Raw genomic sequence first — 21,386 nt, 5'->3', positions numbered from 1 at the left:
GATTTTTTTTAAAACATCAGGCTTAGCCATTTTTCCTCCCTAAATAACTGTTTTCCTCATAGGAAAAAATTTCCTGCCTCGTTTTGCCCAGGCAATTGTGTTTCCTTCAGCAGATAGCAGGCATGGTCCATACCAAGACGTCTTCTAGAACATTTTCTGCATACATTCTGGCTCTGTCATCTTTTTTTGTGTGTGTGGTGCGGTTTAGCTCTCTCAGAATTGTTCTCTTTTCAGCTTCAGTTGGAAATGATTCTCAAGGTCATTGTCCTATGCTAATCCTTCTCCATGTTGCCTTCAGACTGGAGCAATTTTACCCTGAGCAATGAGGAAAAGTAAAAACCTCATGTCCTCCACAGTGCCTCTGGCAGAAGACTCTGAGCACTCTTCTTTTCTGCTGTGGTACTTTGGGTTCCTGTCCATCAGAGATTTGTGAGTACAGATTTGAATGTCTGTTTTTTGTGCTTCTGTTCCTAGCTGTGAAGCTAGTCTCTTAAAAATATGATTAAAAAACCCTTGTGTAATACATAGCTATGTGTATATATATGTATATGTATATATGCATATTTATTTTTCTAGGCAAGACAAAAATGAGTATGTCTTCTTTTATTAATAAAATTTCCCTCCCAAGTCAAAAGTCCAAAAAAGAAAAAAAAGGAATTTTTCTTTTTTCAAATAGAGTATGGGAAAAATGAGGGTTGAAACTTTGCCACCTGGCTTACTTATTGGCATGAAAAAGATGCCAATTAAATGTCTAAGAAACAATAATCATAGGGATAAACAAGAGGAACAAGTTCTTCCTATTTCCCCAGCAGAATTCAGACCACATAAACCGGGGAGTTGGTATAGATTAGTTTTTCCTCTAAGTAGAGAAATGGAATTAACAGTTCCAAGTTTCCTAACCTTCAGTAATAGTGATCTATTTGCTTAAAATTACAGAAAAAAAATACAGACTAATAACTGCCATTATTTCCACTCTTTAGAGTTTCCGCTTAATATTTTACCCTATGTGCTTGGATTTTTTTTTCCCCCTTAAAGATCAGATGCACAGGGCAGGCTGCAGTAGTGTTTACCTGAATAGATGAGGCCCTACGTTCAATCCCCAGCACCAAAGGAAAAAAAATTTAAATTTCAAGAATTTATTAACAACAGCAAATGTTAAAAACAACAAACACAATGTTTAAATTGGATTTTGAGGAAAAGATAATTCTGAGAACCTTTGTTCCAGAGAGGAAGGGAAAAGTTAGGAACTGAGTTGGAATGGGGGTACGTGTGTGGAGATTTTTTTTTTTTTTAAGGAAAGAAATGAAAGCTCGTAAGCGGCTAGAAATAGTGGGGAAGTGCATGAAAGAATGTTGACATAGGGCTGGGAATGTGGCCTAGGGGTAAAGTGCTCGCCTCTTATACGTGAAGCCCTGGGTTCGATTCCTCAGCACCACATAGATAGAAAAAGCCGGAAGTGGCGCTGTGGCTCAAGTGGTAGAGTGCTAGCCTTGAGCAAAAAGAAGCCAGGGACAGTGCTCAGGCCCTGAGTCCAAGCCCTAGGACTGGCAAAAAACAAAACAAGACAAAGGATGTTGACATAACAAAGCAGAAATGCTCACAGTAAGCTGGAGTAGAGGAATGTTATTTTGTGAACATTCGAATCTCCCAAAGTTCATGCTAGAGCTTAATTCCCACTTCAGTCTCTGAGATGGGGTCTTTCAGAAGTGGTTTGGCTGATGGGGTAGTGCTCTTGTGGATGGGATTAGAATCCTTATAAAAGGGCATAATGGAGCCTGTTTCACCTCTTTTTCCTTTCTGCCATGTAAGGAGGCAACAAGAACCTACTATCCATGAGGAACAGGCCTCCGCTAGACATTGCATCGGCTGGTGCCTTGGTTTGGATTTGCAAGCCTCCAGAACTGTAAGAAACGAACTTGATGATCTTTGTAAACTGCAGAGTCTCAGATACTTTGTGACTGCCACCTCAAAGTAGACATACAGGGAGAAAGATACGGAGATGATTTGGTAAAGCATCCGAGAAGTCGCTTCAGCTTTCGAGGGACTATAAACAAGGTCATTTGCTTCTAAAAATTCAGAGAAGGTGTTCAAGCTACAGAAGGGAAGAGAGGGGGCATCTGAACAGATGGACAATGAACAGACTATCATAATGCACTAAAGTCAACCAGACTTTTATTAGTAGAAAATGATCCTAATTAAAGTGGCTCATATACATAGGGAACGTGGCGGTCAAAACCATGAACCCAGCTTTAGTGTCTCGCTATGTTCACATTTCCCTCTCCCCACTCGTAACACTTCGTCTGTCCTGTTGTCTGAAGATGTGCTCTTGCACAGACCATAGGCAACTGGGCACTGAAAGGAACTTAAGGCAGAGTATTCTAAACATGACCTACAGAGGTGTGGAGTTTGGCTTGAGAGGGGAAGGCAGCGGCACCTGCTGGACGTTGCGTGAACTGCTAGTTGGAGGTGTTTTTAGCTCCACAAAGAAGTAGTATCCATCCTAACTCCTTATCAAAGAGGCCCCAGGAAGCCCTCCCCTCCTCCCCTCTCTTCTCCCTTTCCCTCCTCCCCTCCTCTCCTCCCCTCCCTTTCCTGTCTTTTCCTTCTCCTTCTCCTCCCCTCCCTTTCCCTCCCCTCTCATTTCTCTCCCCTCTCCTCTCTTCCTCTCTCTCCCCTCCCTCGTTCTTCCCACCTCCTTCCCTCCCTGTTGTCAAAGTTCTCTATAATAGAGAGTATTAAAATACTTAATACTCTATTTTGTCCCATAATTTGCAGGATTTGACCCTGGAATCCGGACCGTTGATTTCCCTGCGCTCCCTTTGTCCTCGCTCTCTAGACATTTCGCATCTCGTGCCATCTCCAATTCCTCCCCCTGACCCTGGGTGACCGAGCGCCTACGGAATGCTCTGCTATCAGACTGCAGCATCAGTTAAAGGGAGAGCTCAGGCCAGGTAAGACCCCATCCAAAGCCATCTTCTCACTCATCCTGGCCTCCGTGAACCTGAAATAAAGTACGTATCTGCCAAGGAAACACTTCACAAGCCAACGATCGGACATCCTTCTTTATTTTTCACGGCCACAGCAGCCAGCATTCTGATTTGGAGGAAGGCACGCAGGATATTAACTTTGATGACCTGCACTGGAGGGTGCCGAGAAGGACCCCAACGACTATTTCTGTGAACCCCATATCTTCCAAGAACTCGTGATCTTTGCCACCAGGGGAACTTTGAAGTTTCTCTTCCTTAAGGTTCTGGAGGGGATCGTCCAGCGCACAGTCTGGGGCACGATCTCCAGGGTGTCCGCGGGCACGCAGGCGTAGAAGAAGGGTTGCCTTGGTGTTTCTGAGCCGAAGTCGATGTCCCCCTGATGATGTTTTGCTGCTGGTCTGCGTTTGCTTTGGGAAGAGGTCGCGTTCTCTGCTTCACAGTCCCCGACTTCCTTCCTTCTGGCGCGCTTCTCTGTGCTGCGGGGGTGGCCGCGGTGACCCGCGTGCTTTCCACAGACCTCAAAGGAGGTCTTCTTTCTGTCTTTGCTTTCCGGATGCGCGTGAGACGGGCGGTGCTTTTTCCCAGGATGGAATTGAGTGACCCACCCGGAGGAGGAAGCTGAAAGGGAGCTTGCGGTGCTCGACGTGGTCCACGCGAGCTTCTTCTCTCCATCAAACGGTACCGAGGACGGCGCGGAGTGAACGTCCACAGCGTTCGGTGCGCTGTGGCGCAGCCTGTCCGGAGATAGACATTTCGGGGGCGGTCTGCATTTCCCGCTTTTGGGGGACCCGCTGGGGGGCGAGGGCATACTCAAGGCGTGTTTTCGAGAAGCCGTTTTTGGACGGTCTCCCGGAACTTCCCAGCGAAACGGCGGCTTCAAGTCAGTGCTGTCTCCCAAAGGCAGGCCCTTCCGCAGCTCGGACGGGATGTCCCGCGGTTCCTTCGTCAAAGTGCCAGCTAGCAACGTACACTCCTCGTCGTCGTCACTCAGCCCCGCAGCGGGGCCCCTCTGAGACGAGACACGGTCAGAAACCGGGCTCGGGTGCGAACCCTCCACGCCGCCGGCAGCTTCCCGGGCTCCGAGGGGCGGAGCTGGGCGCGGCCCGGGCTCGCGGAAGCGCACGCCGGGCCGTCTCTCCTCCTCCGCCCGGGCGGCGGCGCAGGGCCGGGGCGGGGAAGGCGGCCTGGCGTCTGGGCGCAGCCGCAGCGGCGCGCACGGAGCCGGGGGCCGGGCGCGCGGGTTGCCGGGCTCCGGGGCTCGGCTGCGGAGCGCCGCGTTCTCCCGGCGCGGGGGACCGGGGTCCCGGCTCTCCTGCTCCCGGGCCGCGCGGTGCGGGGCGAGGCCCCGGTGGAAGCGGAGGTAGCGGGAGCGCAGATCCAGGTCGATCTGGTGGAGGGATTTTTCCTCGAACAGCAGCAGCACTCGGTTCCTCCGCCGGGGCGCCCGGGGCGCGGGGTGCACGCAGCTGCCCGGCGGCGGCGCTGCTCTCCCGCCGTGCGCGGCGCGGGCCCGGGCGCACGAGTCCCGCACGACCCTCGACGGGGCTTTCATCTGGATCTCCAGGGTTTTCATGGACAGGTGCATGAGCAGCCGGTCCCTCTGCTGGGCCGAGTAGCTCTGGAGGACGTCGGGGGTCCCGGGCGCGGGGGGGCCGGCAAGTCCAGGCGCACCAGCTCCATCCGGAACCCCGACCGTCCAGCCGTCAGGCCCCAGATCGGCCTTCCGGTTTATTTCTAGAACTTTCCAATCGAGGTCGTGGGCCGGCTCGTGTCTTCCTCCGGGAGTGAAGGACGACGGCACGACGGCGTGGGGTTGGGAACCCGGGGCGGCTGGCCGAGCCGGCGAGCCCCCGGGAGAGGGCGGCGGGAGGAGGGGGGTGTCCCCGGGTGGGTGTCCCCGCGGTGTCCCCAGGTCGTCCGGAGCCCCCGTGTCCCGGCTCCCCGCTGGGGCGTGGGACTCGCGGGGGGCTCCTCCTCCTCCTCCAAGGGCCGCACTCGGGGGCCTCTCCGCCCGGACGCCCCCCGTGGCGCTGGCATCTGCAAGCGCGAAGGGGCACCCCGCGTGCGGGAGGACGCACTTGGGGGGCAGCCTGCCCTCCCGCTCCAGGACGTGCAGGCGCAGCTTCTGGATCCCCCCGCTTCCTGCCGCCCCCGGGGGGAGCTGCCCGTCCCCTCCGCCGCGTCCAAGGGGCGCCCCGGCGCTCGCGGGGCTCGCGCGGGCTGCATCCTCCTTGAACCGGGAGACAGCGGCTCCCCGCGCGCGCCCGGGGCCTCCCGCACCGGGGCTCCTCACGCACAGGCAAAGGTTTCTTCCGATCACGACCCTTGGGTTCCTTCGGCTCCGGGAAATCACACCGTCCGTTCTCCTGAAGCGACGTCCCGTCCCGCGGGTGGGCGCGCCCCGTCCGGCGAGACCCAGCCTCGGTGGCGGCGTAGGATGCTCTGCACCTGTCTCCTTGGGGGGACTCGGTGCCCTCCCCAGGGCTTCCCGCGCTTGCAGGTTTGGGTTTGTGCCAGGCGATGCTCGCCCCCCCTTTTCTTGTGGTTGCTGGCCGGGGCAGGTGTTCTCTGCATGGGTGACGCCTTGAGCCTCGTTTCCCCCCCGCTGCTCCAGGTGGACGGGGGTGGTTTGGTTCGTTTTCTGAATCCCCTCTAGGTGTCCAGACTGAAGCAGAAAGGTCCAGAGTAGTTTGAGGGAGTTCTGAAGCAGTTCCAGAACATGCGCTTCCCGGGCCGGACCAAGCAAGGTCAGCTCTGCTTTCCTTCCCAGGGCGTTGTTGAGCTCGGTGATGCCCATGTGCCCCGCGGGTAGCATGGGGAGGCTGGTGAACACTGTCCTTTTCCTACCCACGTCGAGTTCTAACGTCTCCTCCTGCTTTCTATCCCGGAAGGGAAACTTAAGAGACAGGGTCGAGTTTGACCTAGCCTTGTGACCACTTTTGGAATGCGGCATTATTTGTTTTTCTGCAATAGCATCTTGCTTTTCTAGTTTCTGAGGGGCAGTCGACTTGGTGGTATTCATTGTTTCAAGTGATCCTAACTTTGGGGGAGAAAACATTTCGATCATTCTGTCGCTATTGCGCTCATCTTTCTTTGGGTTATACCATTTTAAGGAATCCACAGATGCTGGAGATACTTTGGATATGGTCTCCTGTTGGTGGGTCTCTCTCTCTGCGACAGAGAATCCTCTTAAACTTACAGGCGTGCCAAACGTGACACACATTCCCTTGGCTATCTGCCTCGGCAGTGAAGCGGAAACCTTAGGACTTACGTTTTGTCTAGAATTATTGATGACGTCTGTTTGTCTTTTCAGATTTCCAGTTGTGGAGTAGGAGTTAAAGGTAGCTAAATGTTTCTTTTTATATTTTTCAGGTCCATCCTCCTGTTGCTCCATCAAGTGCAATTCCAGCAGTTTCCCATGCCTGATGGTACCGAATCCGCTGAGATACATTTTCTCGCCTTGTGGATTTAAATCTCTTTCTGATCTAACTTTTGAAGGTTCACTCCTTTGCTGGGTATCAACTATGAAATCTGAGATCCACTGCTGCTCTGTCTCTTTCTGGAGCAGAGCATTCTGTTTTGAACTTCTAATAGCATTGTTATCATTACCCTCAACCAACTCTCTCTTTGCTGTTTCCGTGACACCTGATGGTTCCAGGAGCTTTAGCTGTGGACAAGAGGATCCTGAGATCCCGCACAGGTCTTTGTCTATTTTGTCCCCTGAATCCAGATGAGAGAGAGATGTCGATGGTGTGTAAAGGAAAGTCTGCGACAGAATCACGCGTGGCTCACCCTTGTGTTTATGCACTTGTTTCTCCCGTACCTTCAAATTCAGGGTGAATCCTTTTGTATTAAGGATATGTGGAACTGGCGACCTTGTTTGCCCTTTGCAATGTACCTTGATTGTCATGTCTGTGGTAGTCACTCCGAATCCTCCTCCTTTTGGAGTCCTATATGGGTTTCCTTTTCTGGCATCAAAACTCAAGGCCTTTGTGTCTGCTATTTTCTCCACACCAGAGAATGCTGTAAATATTAACGGAAGTAAAGAAGTTTTGCTTCCAATCTTTTCTTCATCTACTTGTGTACTTTCATCTCGCTTAAGATTAGGTAAAGAAGATTTAGAAGGATGACTTTGTCTTAGAATCACACCGTGTGGTTCACCTTGTTCTTCCTGTTCCTTTTCCTTGTGCCCTTTGATATGCACATACAGTTCTGTTCTATGGAGCTTACAGGAATAAAGTGATTTCCTTCCCTTCATAATTACATCAGGGGGTCTCTTCCTTATGGTCTCTTTTCTGTCTGTCTTTCCTCTCTGAGACATGTCTTGATTGGCAGCATCTTCTGTGCTATCTCCTACAATTGTCTCCCGAGGCATTACCTCTTCTGCTTCTGATATTCTCTGCAAAGATCTTGTAAGTCTTAGCATTCCATCATCTAAGTCTATTTTTTTCTCTAACTGGAAGCGAGGCAGAAACAGTAATGAAGTGACAAACTTGGTGAGAACCACACTTGGTTCATCTTTGCATTCTTGCCCTTTCGTTTCTTGATGTTTGGGGGACACTGGTGTATCTCCTACTTGATCCTCATCTTCTTCCCTATTCTCTGGCATATGTTTTTTTCTGCATTGTAGATTGATTAAAACATCACCGGTAACTGGTTTTAAATACGTGTTGCTGTCGTGTCCGATTGGTTTCAGCAACTTTGTTGAGGACAAAGAGGATCTTGTTGACATTAATCTTTTTTCCTCCATCCCAGCACATGTGCTAGGGAAAGGCAGGTGATATCCAGCCGTAGAAATCTTTGTCAGCATCAAATCTGGCTCACGTTTCCCTTCTTGGATCTTTCCCTCTTGCTCGCTAGCTTTCCACTGAAGGCTACTGAAATTGCATGTTTTTAAGATAGGTGATTTCTCTGTCTTTAAGTACCTATCTGTGGGGTCTACTACATTATTCATACTTGCAACTTTTTCTCTGTTCTTCTTTTCTTGTAAATCATTCACAAGATCTCCATCATCAATTATTTTTGGACATGTGATTCTAACTGTATCTGATGACTTCTTGGGCTGAAATTGTGTGAAAGAATATTTTTTAATTCTGTCTTCCAGAACAGAAAGTAGTTCATTCTTATGTTCCTGCGTCTTTCTTCTTTGTTCTTTGATTTTCCTTTGCAACTCTTCAGTCCTGATAATATGTGAATATAACAAGTTCCTTATTGTTGGATCTAAAAAGTCTTTCACATCTATTTGGAGCCTCTCTCTTTCTTCTTCCTGCGTTATGGGCCCTATCAGTTCTTTTCTGTTGCCATCCAGTGACTCCATTGACTCACTCTCCTGAACTGTTAGTGATGGGAAACAGAACTGTGTTCTTCCTAGTAGACCTTCCTTTTCATTTACTCTACTGTCCCATTTAAAGCAAGGCAAAGAAGGTAAGGAAGAAGATTTCTTTAGAACCATGCTAGGTTTACTTTTAGCTTCTTGAACTTCTTTCCTTTGCTCCTTAATACTCAAAGGTAGTATCTTTCTACTGAACCTATATGCAGGTGGGGATATCTTTACTCTTAAAGTTGTACTTTGGCAGAGTACTCCACACTGTGTGTCTTCTGTTATCACCCTGGCCTTTGCCTCTTCACACAGCTTTTGTTGATTTACATCTGCATATGGGACTTCTCCCGCACCTGATGGCTCAGGAAGTTTTACTTGCAAAGGATGTGACAGAGAAGAATCCGTTTTGTCAAGAACCACATTGTAGTATCTTATTCTTTCTTGCTTTTGTCCTGCTTTTCCTTCACTGCTCCTCTGTGGTTCTTTTCTCTTGCTCATTATACTGCACTGATTGATAAGAGACATCAAAGGAGATATAGATGTGTGTGTCTGGGAAAGTGCGCCATTGGGGTGTGTCAAGCCATTTCTGTCTAAAGTTTGTACTCGGTCTTCTTCTGGTGGAAGAGGGGCCTTGCCCTTCTTCATTTGTCTAGCAGTCGTCTTTATAGATGCTGTTTGTCTTGCAGGCAATGATTTCTGCAGCACAAGAGGTGATAAGCAGCTTTTCATTATTCCTGGCTCCATTTCTCCTTGCACTTTTTTTATTGTGTTTTTTGTTCGTTTTGAGTTGCTGACGATGTCATTCAGAGGTGACACTATATACTTGAATTTCTCTAAACTGGACGACCCTATGTTCTGTGTACAGGGGAGAATGGATCTTGTTAATTCTTGTTTCTCCCCCCTTGCTTTTTTTCCTTTGTCTAATTTACCGCAGGGGGAAAAAGGTAGGGTCAGAACTTCACCTCGTTTACTTTCTCTTTGGGGCACATGTCCCAAGTTTTCATTTGCATTTGTCTTCTCGCTGGTCTGACAGCCACCACGCCTAGCAGTGCGGGGCACGCATGGCAGTGGGCACTGATTTACCTTGGAAATCCTGCCTGCCCAGAGCTTCACACGCACCCTCTCCCCTCCCCCTCCCCCTCCCTGTGGCTGGTGCTCTCGTGCTGTTTTGGTGTCATCGGACTTGTCATCCCCGACGACGGGCTTGGTAGGTATCACTTGCCCCGCATCATACAATCTTTGGTGATGTAGTTGTGAAATAGCACATTTTGATACTCCTTGTATGGCGGCTTCTTCTCCTTTCGTTCTTGTATCTGATTCATGGTTAATTTGGGAAGATTCAAAATGGAAATGTGCATACATAACGATCTCTGTATTTTTGCACGCTGGGCCTCTGTTCCCACGTCCTCGACCTTCTGCATCTGCTTTCCCTTGCAATTTACCCTCTGAATCTGTGGTCTTTTGCCCGCCTTTACTTTCTGGATCCCCTTTTTCTTGTCCTTTATCTTCTCGATTCCATTCCTCTTGTTCTTTGTCCTCTCTGTTTATTTTCTCTTGCTTTTGGCCTTGTAGCTCCATTTTCCCTTGCATTTTATGGTCTCTACTTTTTCCTTGTTCTCTGCCTTCCCCCTCCACTTTCTTTTGATCTGTGCCATCCTGTTTCTTTTGTTTGATGCCTTCTCCATCTGGTTTTGCTTGTTTTTCACTTTGTGGGTCCATTTTCCCTTGCTCTTTACTTCCTTTCCAATATTTATCTTTTGGATATATTATGTCTTTCTTGGCTAATATTTTTACTTTATCATCTTCTTTTTGCAGTACATATTCTTTTACATTTTCGGTGCCACTTGTGATCTTACCCTTGATGGACATTTTACTTGCTTTTCTCACTGCCACCGATGATATCTTGCATGCTAGTTCTGGAAGAGAATACTTCGATGTTTTGGTTACATAGTTCATTTCTTCTACATTCAAATTCAGTTTTGGATGAGAAGGTGTCGAATCATTAGAACTGGTCAGAACATCATCTTGTAGATATTTCTCTTGATGTTTTTTCTCGAGCTGAATTTTCTGTAAATGTGATGATTTATTTTTCTTCAAAGATATGACCTCTTCCACTTTCGAAGTCTCCCTTTCTTTGTACATTATCTTTTCTGTGGCATTTATTACACCGTTTGAGGTAGGACTAGATGCAGACATTTTGTATGTTATTTCATCTCTAGCCAATGTCTCCTGAAGCTCTGGCTGTAGAAGACAAAATCTTACCTTCCTTTGCCTAGCTTCTTCTCCTTTTGTGTTCATGTCCACTTCAGAATAAGGTGGAAAAGAGATGGAATAGTCACTCTGAATCGTGCCTTGTTTATCATCCTGCATCCTTTTCTCCTCTTCTTCAGTATTCAACTGTAATTTACTCACTACTGAAGATTGCTTCAGCCTCACAGTTATTCTTTCCGACTGTATCATTTCTGCAGGAGCTATTTCCACTCCGCCTTTCCGTGGCAAATGTTTTGCTCTTCTCATACCGCTTAAGGTAGCATCACTTGGCTTCTTATCTGTTCTCATTGCATCTGACAGTTCCTGGAGTGTCAATGATGGAAGACAGAATCTTGTTATTCCTTGCTTGTAAATTTCATTTATTTCAGTATCCCACTCCAACTGAGGTGAAGAGGGAATGGAATCCCACAGTTTATTTGGAACTGTGCTTAGACTATTTTTATTATCTTGAGCTATTTTCTTTCGGTGTTTGTCGTTCCGCCATGGTCCCCTTCCATGCAGGAAGTGATTAAAAGGTGACTGCTTCCTTGTTAGAGTGGTACATATGAGGTCCATTATATCCTTTACATCGACTTTATTTTCTGCACATTCTTTCTTCCTCTGTGGCAGACATTTTACTTCTATTACATTGTTTAAATTAGCTTGATTAGCTGACTCTAAAAGTGATACTTCTCTGACTTTTGATGATTTCTGGGACTTTAGTGGTGGCAGGTTGCTCCTTAGTATTTTTGACTTATTCTGTCCTACTTTTATTGTTGAATTCAAATTAGCATGGCACAAAGATGGTAAGAAAGTGCAAGTGTTTGTCAGTTTCACAGCTAATTTACCTTCACCAAGTTGTACCTTTTTCTCTTGTTTTACAATATTAAATAACAAAGGTAATTCTTCCCCAGTGACATGTGACAGTGATGACTTCTCTGTCTTTGAAATAAGGTCAGAGTCCCTTATTCCTTTCATTTCTACTGCCTTTGCACCATTCTCTTCTTGCGATGCTTGTTTTGTTCTTTTTATACTACTGGAGCCAATCACACCTGTTGCCTCTTCACCTGATTTGAAGTGAGGTAAAGAAGGGATGGGCTCACCTATTTTTGTGACAATCCAATTTTGGTCACCATGCCTCTGTTTTATGTTTATTATTTTATCTTTTATGTTCCATTGCATTTCTAGTCCACTGCTTGTGATATCGCAGTCAGTGGCACCAAATGTATCTGAAAATACAGATTTCAGAGCTCTACTTTCGGGCCATCGTATGCCTTTCATAACCCCCTCTTTCAGGCCACCCTTCTGTCTCTTATTTTCATGCCAAAGATGCATACATATTGAAAGAAAATGTAAAAGTATTCTAGGCACATATGCTTCTATTTGCTTTTCTTTGGCCTTACATAAGTCTCCTTTCTTTGTAACTCTTATCTTGGGTGAGTTACTATTAACTATTGTCTCAGTGACCTGTGGCTTATCTGATGACTGGGTTCCTTTCGAAAATACAGGATTCCAGTATTTTATGGTTTTACTGCATGCTTCCAAAGGCAGCATTGCATTTTGTGTTTTCATTTGCCTTGGAGCCATTAATGGCACAAAGCATTCCATACTTGTTTGATTTTTAAAACACAAGTCTAGTCCTTTTTTCCTGTTTGAAACACGACCTGATTCAGACACTTCCTTCATCTGAGGCATTAAGTGTGGCCAATGACAGGGATAATTTTGAGAGTAAGACAAAGTCTCCTGGACGCTATCATAGGAAATTGGCGGGTGATATTGTGTCTGTCTGTTTCTTCTTTTCTGAGTATAGCCATTGATCATGTCCAATTTTCTTAGTGTTTGTCTGGTCTGTGGAGTTGAAGAGTCATGTGTCATTTGAAGTAGATCTGTTTTGGAGTGAGATGTAGGCTTTGGGAGATGATCATACCTATGTTTTTCTCTCTGTTTCCTCGTTTCTGTATCCGAAGTGTACTGTCGACTACTTGTTGGCTTTACTGCTTCGCTTCGTTGTGGTGAGGCAATCTGACACGTATCGTGCAGAGAGCTTGAAACCCGTGTCGGAAAAGCTGTGGGTGTACTTCCCGGGTGTTCTTCTCTCCCTCCAAAATGTGGGTCAATCCCTTCAGTACGTGGAGGAGGATCTGCTGGAATACTAACTTCATTCGATGCTTTTTCTAAAACTGATGAACTCGACATTCCTTGTCTCTTTGAATTTACAGTGTGGAATTGACGCAACACACATGAGAAAATGGATTCCAGAATTTTCTCTTTATTCTGGTTACAAATGTTCAGCTGCTTTACCCTTGGTTTTTCTGAAAAGTCCACTTTCCATCTTTGTGATCGCATTGGAATAGCACTTAATAACTCCGATCGTTCTTTATGACCCCATGGGTCCACACTGACATTTAGAGAGATATTATCATCTTGTCTCCTTGTCGTACTCAGTGTCTGGTTTAAATGGAGAGGCCTCCTAGTGGCACAGGATACAGAATCTAGAATACTTTTAGGATCGCTAGATGTTTTTGCCTGTTCTTTCCAAGCTGGACATGTTTTGTGCAGACCCCCTAGAAATTTCTGTCCTTTGGAATTTAGAAAAATACCAGTGTCATTTAATCCTTCGTCCCCCAAAAGACTGGATATATTTTTTCTGCTAATACACACTTCTCCTTCCTTAGGTAACTCTCCTATGTTTTCCAGATGAAGGGGTTCTGCATTTGTTCTAACTCTTTGGGTATCATATATATTGCCACTGGTGTCTGTCTTCTTTGGAAATACACCACCATATACTACTTCTCTTTCCAAGCCAACTTTTGACTTCACATGGTAAGGTTTCTCTATTTGTGGGCTAACCACTAAGTAATCTCTACATGGTGGGAAAATGTCTAATGAAAGAACTTGGAGTTCTTTTTGATCTGTGTTATAGTGTTCTGGCCTCCTGAGAGTGATTGGCGTAGCACTCTTATCAATGTGATCAGTTCCATCATTCCGTGAAATTGGTTCAAAGCACACCTGTCTTTGTAAAACTAACATGTCATGGTGAAGTGCTTTCGTTTGTTGTGACTCGGGCTGTGATGGTTGCACACAGCCCTGGGGAATGTCTGCTAAAATGTCTTGGTGACTTTGTTGTTCTTTTCCATTATTTTCTTCCAGTTTTTCAATGACGCTGGACACATCGACACATCCTGATGACAACAGAGGCCTTTTGGTTAGTAGTTTATCCATCTTTACACGTAAGAGGATGCCTTCCCCCTCTTTCAGCTTGTCCTGCTTCATTTTCATTTCTGCAAGCATTTTATGCTGAGACATAAGGCATCCAGAGTCCAAATGACCTTCAAGAACTAGATTTGCTACATTTTCGCTCAATAGGAATGCCTTTGGCTGCTGTATGCGAACTCTCTGTCCTTTTGTATTGCTCCCAGTACCAATTCCAAGGCACTGGGAAACCGGTGTTCTCTTGGCCTTCAGTTTTTTCTGTCTGATGGGCAGAGTGTTTTTCGCATCATCTGTTTTTGCCTTATCTTTAGATTTTATAATTTTAGGATACATAGTAATGGAAGCACAAGTCGAACTCCAGATAGCTTCTGGGACATCGGACTCTTGCTGTTTCTTGTGCGGGACAATTGTCTTGGGATTCGTTGTTTTCCACATCCCGGATTTAAATTCATTCTGCTTTTCATTTTGAGTAGGATGGATCTCAGACAAAAAGTCAGGCTCTGGAGTAAACTCATCATTTAACTCTACATTTTGACTCATTAAATTAATATCTATTTTCTGAGAAAGGATGTTCTTGGGGCATACTCTATTGATTAAAGGTGCTTCTGATTCTCTGGTTTGTACTACTTCAAACTCAAGTGGTTGGCAATTCTGTAGAGTTCTTTTAAACAAAACTTGTTTTTTATATACCTTTTCCTCTCCAACTTTTGCTTTGGATAGGGCATTTCCCCTTGTAGAAGATTTTCCATATACATCCAATATACTAAGTGATTGCTCCATTTTCATATTTTGTAGAGTAGGCCTAGAAGCAGGTGTTGATATTACACTGGCATTTGATTCAGCTTTATAGTTCTGTTTCTGTTTTTTATTAATGGTTACAGTAGCATGGTTTACAGCATTACGTGACTGTAAAAGTGCTGGTTGTTTTACTTGTGAAGGTATAACTTTAGCACTTGACATTTCGGGTGTTTTCAGGGTATCTGCCAAGTTTTTCATTTCTTGTGAAGCAGATAACTGCTTGTCCACAGAATCTACAATTGCTGCCAAATGGTATGGAGCTTTTTCTTTTAAAACAGAATGGTTCATTTTTTTCTCATCATATTTTCTAGATGCAGTATCATCTGTTGGATCACTGAGTTTTGCACAAATAGGTGATTTTTCCATCTCTGAGAGTCCAACTTTAACAGTTACTTGCACATTTTTGTTGTTTTCTAATTTTACATTTATTTCTGGATTCATTTCACAACTCTGGCTTTGAGAGAAGGAAGGCTCTCCTAAAAGCACGTCCTCTGACTTGCCAGGATCAGATTCCTTTATAAGCTGTACATTTATTGTTAAGTTGCTTGTGTAGGAAGGACAAGTTTCTATTAGCGGTTTTTGCTTCTCTCCTTCACTTTCTCCATTATATAGTTTTACTTCCTTTAAAAGGTTAAAAGCATCACCCTCATTAATGGAATCAGAATATTCTGCTAGGCCTTCAACAGGTGATACTGCTTGTGATAGCTGTGTTTGATTATGCCTTGATTGTCTTGTAGCTATCTCTGGTTTTAATTGGTTTTGCCTTGTCATGTCAAAGAAATCTGATGTGAAGTCAGTGGTATTCAGAAATATGTCTGTCACATTTTTGACGTGCCCTGTGGCTCTCATTTTACTTCTTAAATGGAGTTGGAATTTCTTCTTATGTTTTATGATACAACATCCATTGATTTTAAGTATCTGTAAAACTGATCGCTTCTTTTCCTTCCCAGTTAAACATTTGAGAGTCACTATAATTTCACTTTTCAATAGTTGTCTTATGTTTCCCTTGCTTTTGGAGTCAGACGAAACAGATATAAAAAAATCTACAGATCTCAAGCAATTTGGGGCAATGTTTTCTTCTACCTTTCCCTTTTCTACTGTTGTATGATTACTCACAATACTTTCAAGGGTTCGCTCAGGTAGCGTGTCCCTTTTTGTTGTATCAAATGATAGTTTATCCATAATCAATTTGGATGATGGACTTGGAGCATCTTCGGTGTCACTGAATAATGACTCTATCCCACCTGCACACCACCGATTCTCTCCCTCCTGGTATTTAATTTTGTGCTGCTTTTTCTTTCTATGGCCTCCTGTAGGATATCCTGGTTGTTTTGCCCCCAACATTTTATGCCTGGGACGCATATCCTTTTTGCCCGCATATTCCAACGTGTAGCTCTCACTTTTAGATTGAGCTGATGCAGGACTAGACAAACTTGCAGGTTTTGAATCTCTTAAGTCTTTTTGATCCTGTAGCTTTTTTTCAGAAATGGTACTATCCCATTTCCTTCCAAGATTTCCATCACAATTTGTATCGCAGGACATTAAGCCAATCTCTGATTCTTCTGCTTTTGGAAATGAAGTCTCTAGACCTACAACACTGCTTACTTCTTCCTCAGAATGAGGGTCCGTTTCCACTGTTTCATCTTGAGGTGTGGAAGAGGAGATGGCGTTTAGGAACACATCTCCCACTGATTCACCTCGTTTGATCTTGGTTTCAGAGCTGCATGGTAATGGCCTTCTGTAGCTTAGTGTACTGCATCCTAGGACACTAAGCGTTTGGGAGATCGGTGCCTTCTTTGCTTTCAAAGCTACACATTTGGAACTTTTAAGTCCTTTGTCCATAAGTACTAAATTGCTTCTCTCTATTTTAGGTGCCAGTGAAGTACCGGTGGAGAAAGTCAAAGACTCCAAAACTGCTGGTGGTTCTTGTGCTAATCCTTTCTGATTCTCTTCTTCTAGTACAATCATATAAAATCTATCAGATAGGATCCCAGAGCAGGTTAAAAATTCAACAATTTGTGATTTTAAGGTCTTTGGAAGTAGACATTTTCGGCAACCACATTGTGGAATATTAAATATCGTTGAAATTGATGGCTTCTTTACCTTCATAATTATGCATGTGAGTCTCTTACTTTTTAAGGCTTTACAAGTAAATGTTTTTCTCTGCCTATTAGATTCGGGTAGATCAGATTTGAAGCGGTCCAAAGATTCCAGAATAGCTGCTCGTGGGTCATTTCTAAACTCCGCCTTTTCCGCTCCACTCCAGTTGTGCAGTATAACTGTCAAACGATTCTCCTCGGGCAGTGCGTCAGTTAGCGATTCCTCTGATTTCAGAGCTGAAAGCTTCACAGTTGCTGTACCCGCCGTGTTGTTTTGTGCCTGTGTGCTTTTCTTCAGCTCCTTTCCCTGCACTGGATCTGCAGGTTGTTCTAGAACATACGGAATTTTCCTACTTGCTTGGCTTTCTGGTTTGCAAAAGTTCAGATCTTTCCTTTGACCCGAGCAGAATTCAAGATGTTGGCTGGACTGGGGAGTTACTTTTAACAACATTTCTTGTTCTCTTTCTTCCTCATCTTGAAGTTTGCTTTCTTGGATGTCCTCTGATGTAATTTTGGCTTCATGCTTTCCTTGTGTAGACATGAATCGTGTTTCTCTTGGTATCCCTTTTTCTGTTTCTGTCTCACTAATCCTACTGATGTCTGTTAAAGAGCACATTTCATTTGCTGCTTCTGTACCTTGAGGCATATCTTTAGTTTTGGTGGCCAAGTCATAGCTGAATCTCCAGCTATCGAGAGGGGCTAATTTGGGTTGAGCTTTTCCTACCAATTTCATTTCATCTTGCAATCTAGTTTCCAGCATGTTTTGAGATGTGTTTTCTTCATAAAAGGAATGTAAATGCTTCCCTGTACTGTCAAGCTGGGGGTTTCCTTGTGTTAACTTGCGATAACAGCAATTCTCTGCATTTAATCTGATATACATTCCAGGATTTGGCAAAACAGACACATTAGGGTAAACATTCAGAAGCTCAGCTGTCAAGCTTTTATCTTGCAGCATTTGTATAATGATAATTTCAACATTATCTCTCAATTTTCTTCTATGGCTAGAAGTGTCATGTCCATTGATATAAAGCATCTGTGAAATTGCAGGTTGCTTTACTTTTCTAATTACTTGTCTGACACTGAGTGCAGTTTTTGTTCTTGACAATTTTTTTCTGGTTTCAAAGGACTCTATAGCAACTGAAGATAAACCACTTTTTAAGTCTTCCTTCTCTTGCGCAATATGACCATCTAATTTCTTTCTGAGGTTTTCAGATAAGGGGACCCGATTCTTTATTGTTTCAATTGAATGTTCACCAACTGGCAAGTTCTTTGCCATAAGTGGATGCACAGGAGCAAGAGCACTTTCTCTGCTGGTAGGTCTGGATATGTTTTGCTTCACTTTCTCTACTTGGAACTGATCAGTTATAGGGCATGGAACAGTCCTTGTAGCAGTTTGTATAGAAGGAATTTGTGGACACACTGGTTGCTCTTTATTGGCTTTGCTTTCCAAGTTGATGGGTTCTATATTAAATCTGACACATTTACCATTTTTCTTTCTATCAGTGCAGAACCTGAGGTCTTCTGACGGTGGTAGAACTGCTCTCTGTTTCTCTTCTTCTCTGTCGCATTTTTGTGGCTCTTTAACTACAGAGCCTTCATCAATCTGTTTTGCTTCCTCTGTTTCCTTTTCACCTTGTAATTTCTCTTGTTTTAATACTGAATTACTAAGCCTTATTGTTGATGTACCTACTTTGGCACTTGACCTGCTATGCATTTCTGTATCAGGCATTTCTGAAATGGTAGCATAGGTTGTATCATTAAATACATCAGATGAGCTTTTAGTGTGATGCATATTTTTTATACTGCCTCTGGTGTTGAATTCTGTTTTCTCATGTTCAGTTAGGTTACCATGTGCTGTAATGTTGGGCGACAATGGTATCTTTTTCTTTAGATGTACACGTTCAGTATTTGCTTGTACTTTTATGCCTTGTAATTCACTGTTTTTATGGTTTTTGGGTCTTAGAGAAATAAGCAAATTGACATCTGAGAATTCCAGAACAATTTTCAGTAAATCATCTGGTTTTTGTATATTATCTTTTGGGCAGTCCCCTTGCAGGTTTGGTGTACTAGCTAGTAACTCCTCTCTGTTCACTGCATTTTGTAGATCTTCCTTCATTTTTATTTCTCTGTTTGTTTTTACTCTGAGAGATGAGGTTAGTTCCTGTTGAGATTTTGACATAGCTTCTTCTGAAGCTATCCCACGCTTTGGAATATCCAGGTGAAATGCTTGCTCAATAGGGTCTTCAGGCGATTCTTTGCTCCTCTTGCTTATTTCTTCTAAAAAGAAATAAGGTGCTTTTACTTTATCAGTGTTGACCACAAAAGATTGTTCAAATGGAGGCAACAATTCTGATGAAATTCTTTGTAGTGCTGTATTTTCTCTGCCACATTGCTTTAAGTTTTCAATAATGCCTGACGTTCCTCTCTCAATAGAACCCACATAATTGGTTTTCTCTATGTCTGGTGACTTATTTTGTGTCTTCACAAAATAGTCACATTTTATTACCTCTGGTAGGACTTTCACTAGATTTGCTCTAGAATGCTTTTTAATGTATGGAATAATAATCTTAGAGACAGAAATAAGATGTAATTCTTCTTTGTCAGTGTTAGGATTCGATCCTAACTCATCCTTATTTTTTGAAGTGTTACACATTATGATTTGAAACATCTGTGAAGTGGATGTTTTCTTAGCTTTCAGGGACGGAACTTTAAGACTGAGTTTGCATTTATCATCTGATGATTTTTTTCTGTTTTTCTGCTCTTTAATGGTAGGCAAAGGCATTGAACTTTTTCCAGAATACTGACTTAATTCAGTTGAAGCCAGTTTTCCCTGGGCTTCTGGCATTTTCTCCTTTAGTTGTGGCATACCTTTAACAACTGAATTTGGACTTAAAGCTAAACATTCAGCATTCTCAAAACCACTATTTTGCTCCTTGATTGAACATTTAGTCATGTTTGCATCTTTGAAACACGCAGAATACTGGGCATGGCCCAAGTATTCATTCGCCTCTAGACTCTTGAGTAAATCTCTCACCTCAATAATACAGGGAACTTTGATGAAATGTTGGCTCCTATCCATATCTCGGGCTTGGGAGGAGCCCTGTGTGCTGCTGGACAATGGTTTCACCAGCAAATCTCGATCAAAATAGCTGCCTGTGTTACTAGGTTGGTTACTGACCGATTCTTGGTTGTACATACATTGTTGGGCTTGACTAGCATATTGGGCATCACAAAACCCTTGATTGTGAATAGCGTTTTGTTCTGGAAAAGAATTTTGTGGTTGGGCAGAAATAAGCATTTCAACAGGACGTTGAGAGTTCTCCTGGGGTCTTGGATATACGTCATTATGCTTAGTCTGTAGTGTAAATTTGGGTTTTAAAGAAATTCGATGTCTCACATTTTCCTCCAGAAGTCTGACTTGGTGTCTAGGAAGAAATAAATGAGCAGGCGGGAAGGGTGCCACATTGAGATCCTTGCTTTCTCTGCTAGATTTAGAAGTTTTTGATAAACTAAGATCAGAAGAAAACTCTGGCGTCTTATTTTTGTTGGTTTTCATTATGGAAAATAATTTTTTTGAAGAAAAATGTTTTGGCTCATATTTATTTTCTGAATGTTCTCTATGGCTCTGAAATGTTTCCTTGACTTCTGAATTAAGCAATGACGAAGATGAGCTGGCACCAGCCGGAAACGGCCTGTGGCGTTTGCAATAGAAGTTTACTTGAGAGTCACTCTCAATGGTCCCTGTGCCTAGTGTTTCATCTGAGGATAAAATGCGATCTTCAAGGTTACTTTCATTTTCTTCGGATGTCAGTGTTGAAGTAGTATTTTCTGAAAAGATGTCATCTCTAAAACATAAAAGGCTGTGCAAATGAAATTTCACTTAGGAGTTATTTCTGACAAGGTCTCCATAAAGTTAAGAAAACTCCATATCATAAGTAAAAACAGATCAACATAGAGAAAAAAGAAAAATACTATCCACATTACAGAATAATTACCTAGTTTCATTTTTTAAATTAACCAACCAGCTGGTAAAGCAAATTGTTTACATATCTCAGAGAATGAGAGAAATCTATTTTAACTTATAAAAACAAACACCAAGGAGTCGAAGTGCCAAGATTACTGTTCTTTTACAAAGAATATCAATTTGTTTCTGTTCTCTACATGAACTTTTTACCAGAAGAAAATAATTTTTTGGAAATTTTATCAGAAGTTTAGTAGTATAAACTATAGCTTTCTGTAGATAATCAACAATATCTTAACAGCTATTGGTTTGTAACTAACTGAAAAGCCTACATTTTGAAAGAGTATTTCTCAATACAATTTGGGAGTCAGAGCAAGGGGGTAATGATCATATTAAAGGATCCATTTACTTCAAATGACTGTCAGTTTAATGAGTGTTCAGGATCAATAACATCAGCAATGCTTAATGTGGTAGCTAATTTTATGCGTCATGTCGGCTGGGCCACAGTACCCAGAGACATAGTCAAATATAACAATGGATATTTCTGTGACAGTGTTTAGAGAATGAGATTAACATTCATATCCATGGACTCGAAGAAAAGCAGATTGCTCTGCCTAACATGGGTATCATTCTTACAGTCAGCAAAAGGTCAAATAGAACAAAAGACTAACCTCCCCAGCGGAAGCAGAAATGGTCCTTAGACTTCACTGCACATGTTGCTAGTCACTACAACTATCCTAACACACACACACACACAC

The 21,386-nt window shown here is 43.6% G+C and overlaps 1 protein-coding gene across 1 annotated transcript; it reads right to left on the bottom strand.

Moving 5' to 3' along the window:
* Positions 1-3,168: 3,168 nt before the first annotated feature.
* Ccdc168 (coiled-coil domain containing 168) lies at positions 3,169-16,410 on the bottom strand. Its single transcript, XM_048340575.1, has 3 exons — positions 15,538-16,410; positions 9,668-14,328; positions 3,169-5,866 (listed from the first exon to the last, which is right to left on the bottom strand). Exons 1-3 carry the CDS (start codon positions 16,408-16,410, stop codon positions 3,169-3,171), a joined length of 8,232 nt encoding a protein of 2,743 aa, XP_048196532.1.
* Positions 16,411-21,386: the final 4,976 nt, after the last annotated feature.

The sequence above is a fragment of the Perognathus longimembris genome, chromosome 3, assembly GCF_023159225.1.
Source record: "Perognathus longimembris pacificus isolate PPM17 chromosome 3, ASM2315922v1, whole genome shotgun sequence".
NCBI lineage: Eukaryota > Metazoa > Chordata > Mammalia > Rodentia > Heteromyidae > Perognathus > Perognathus longimembris.
Note: the sequence above shows the minus strand (reverse complement) of the source record. Positions and strands in the feature narration are given on the sequence as shown.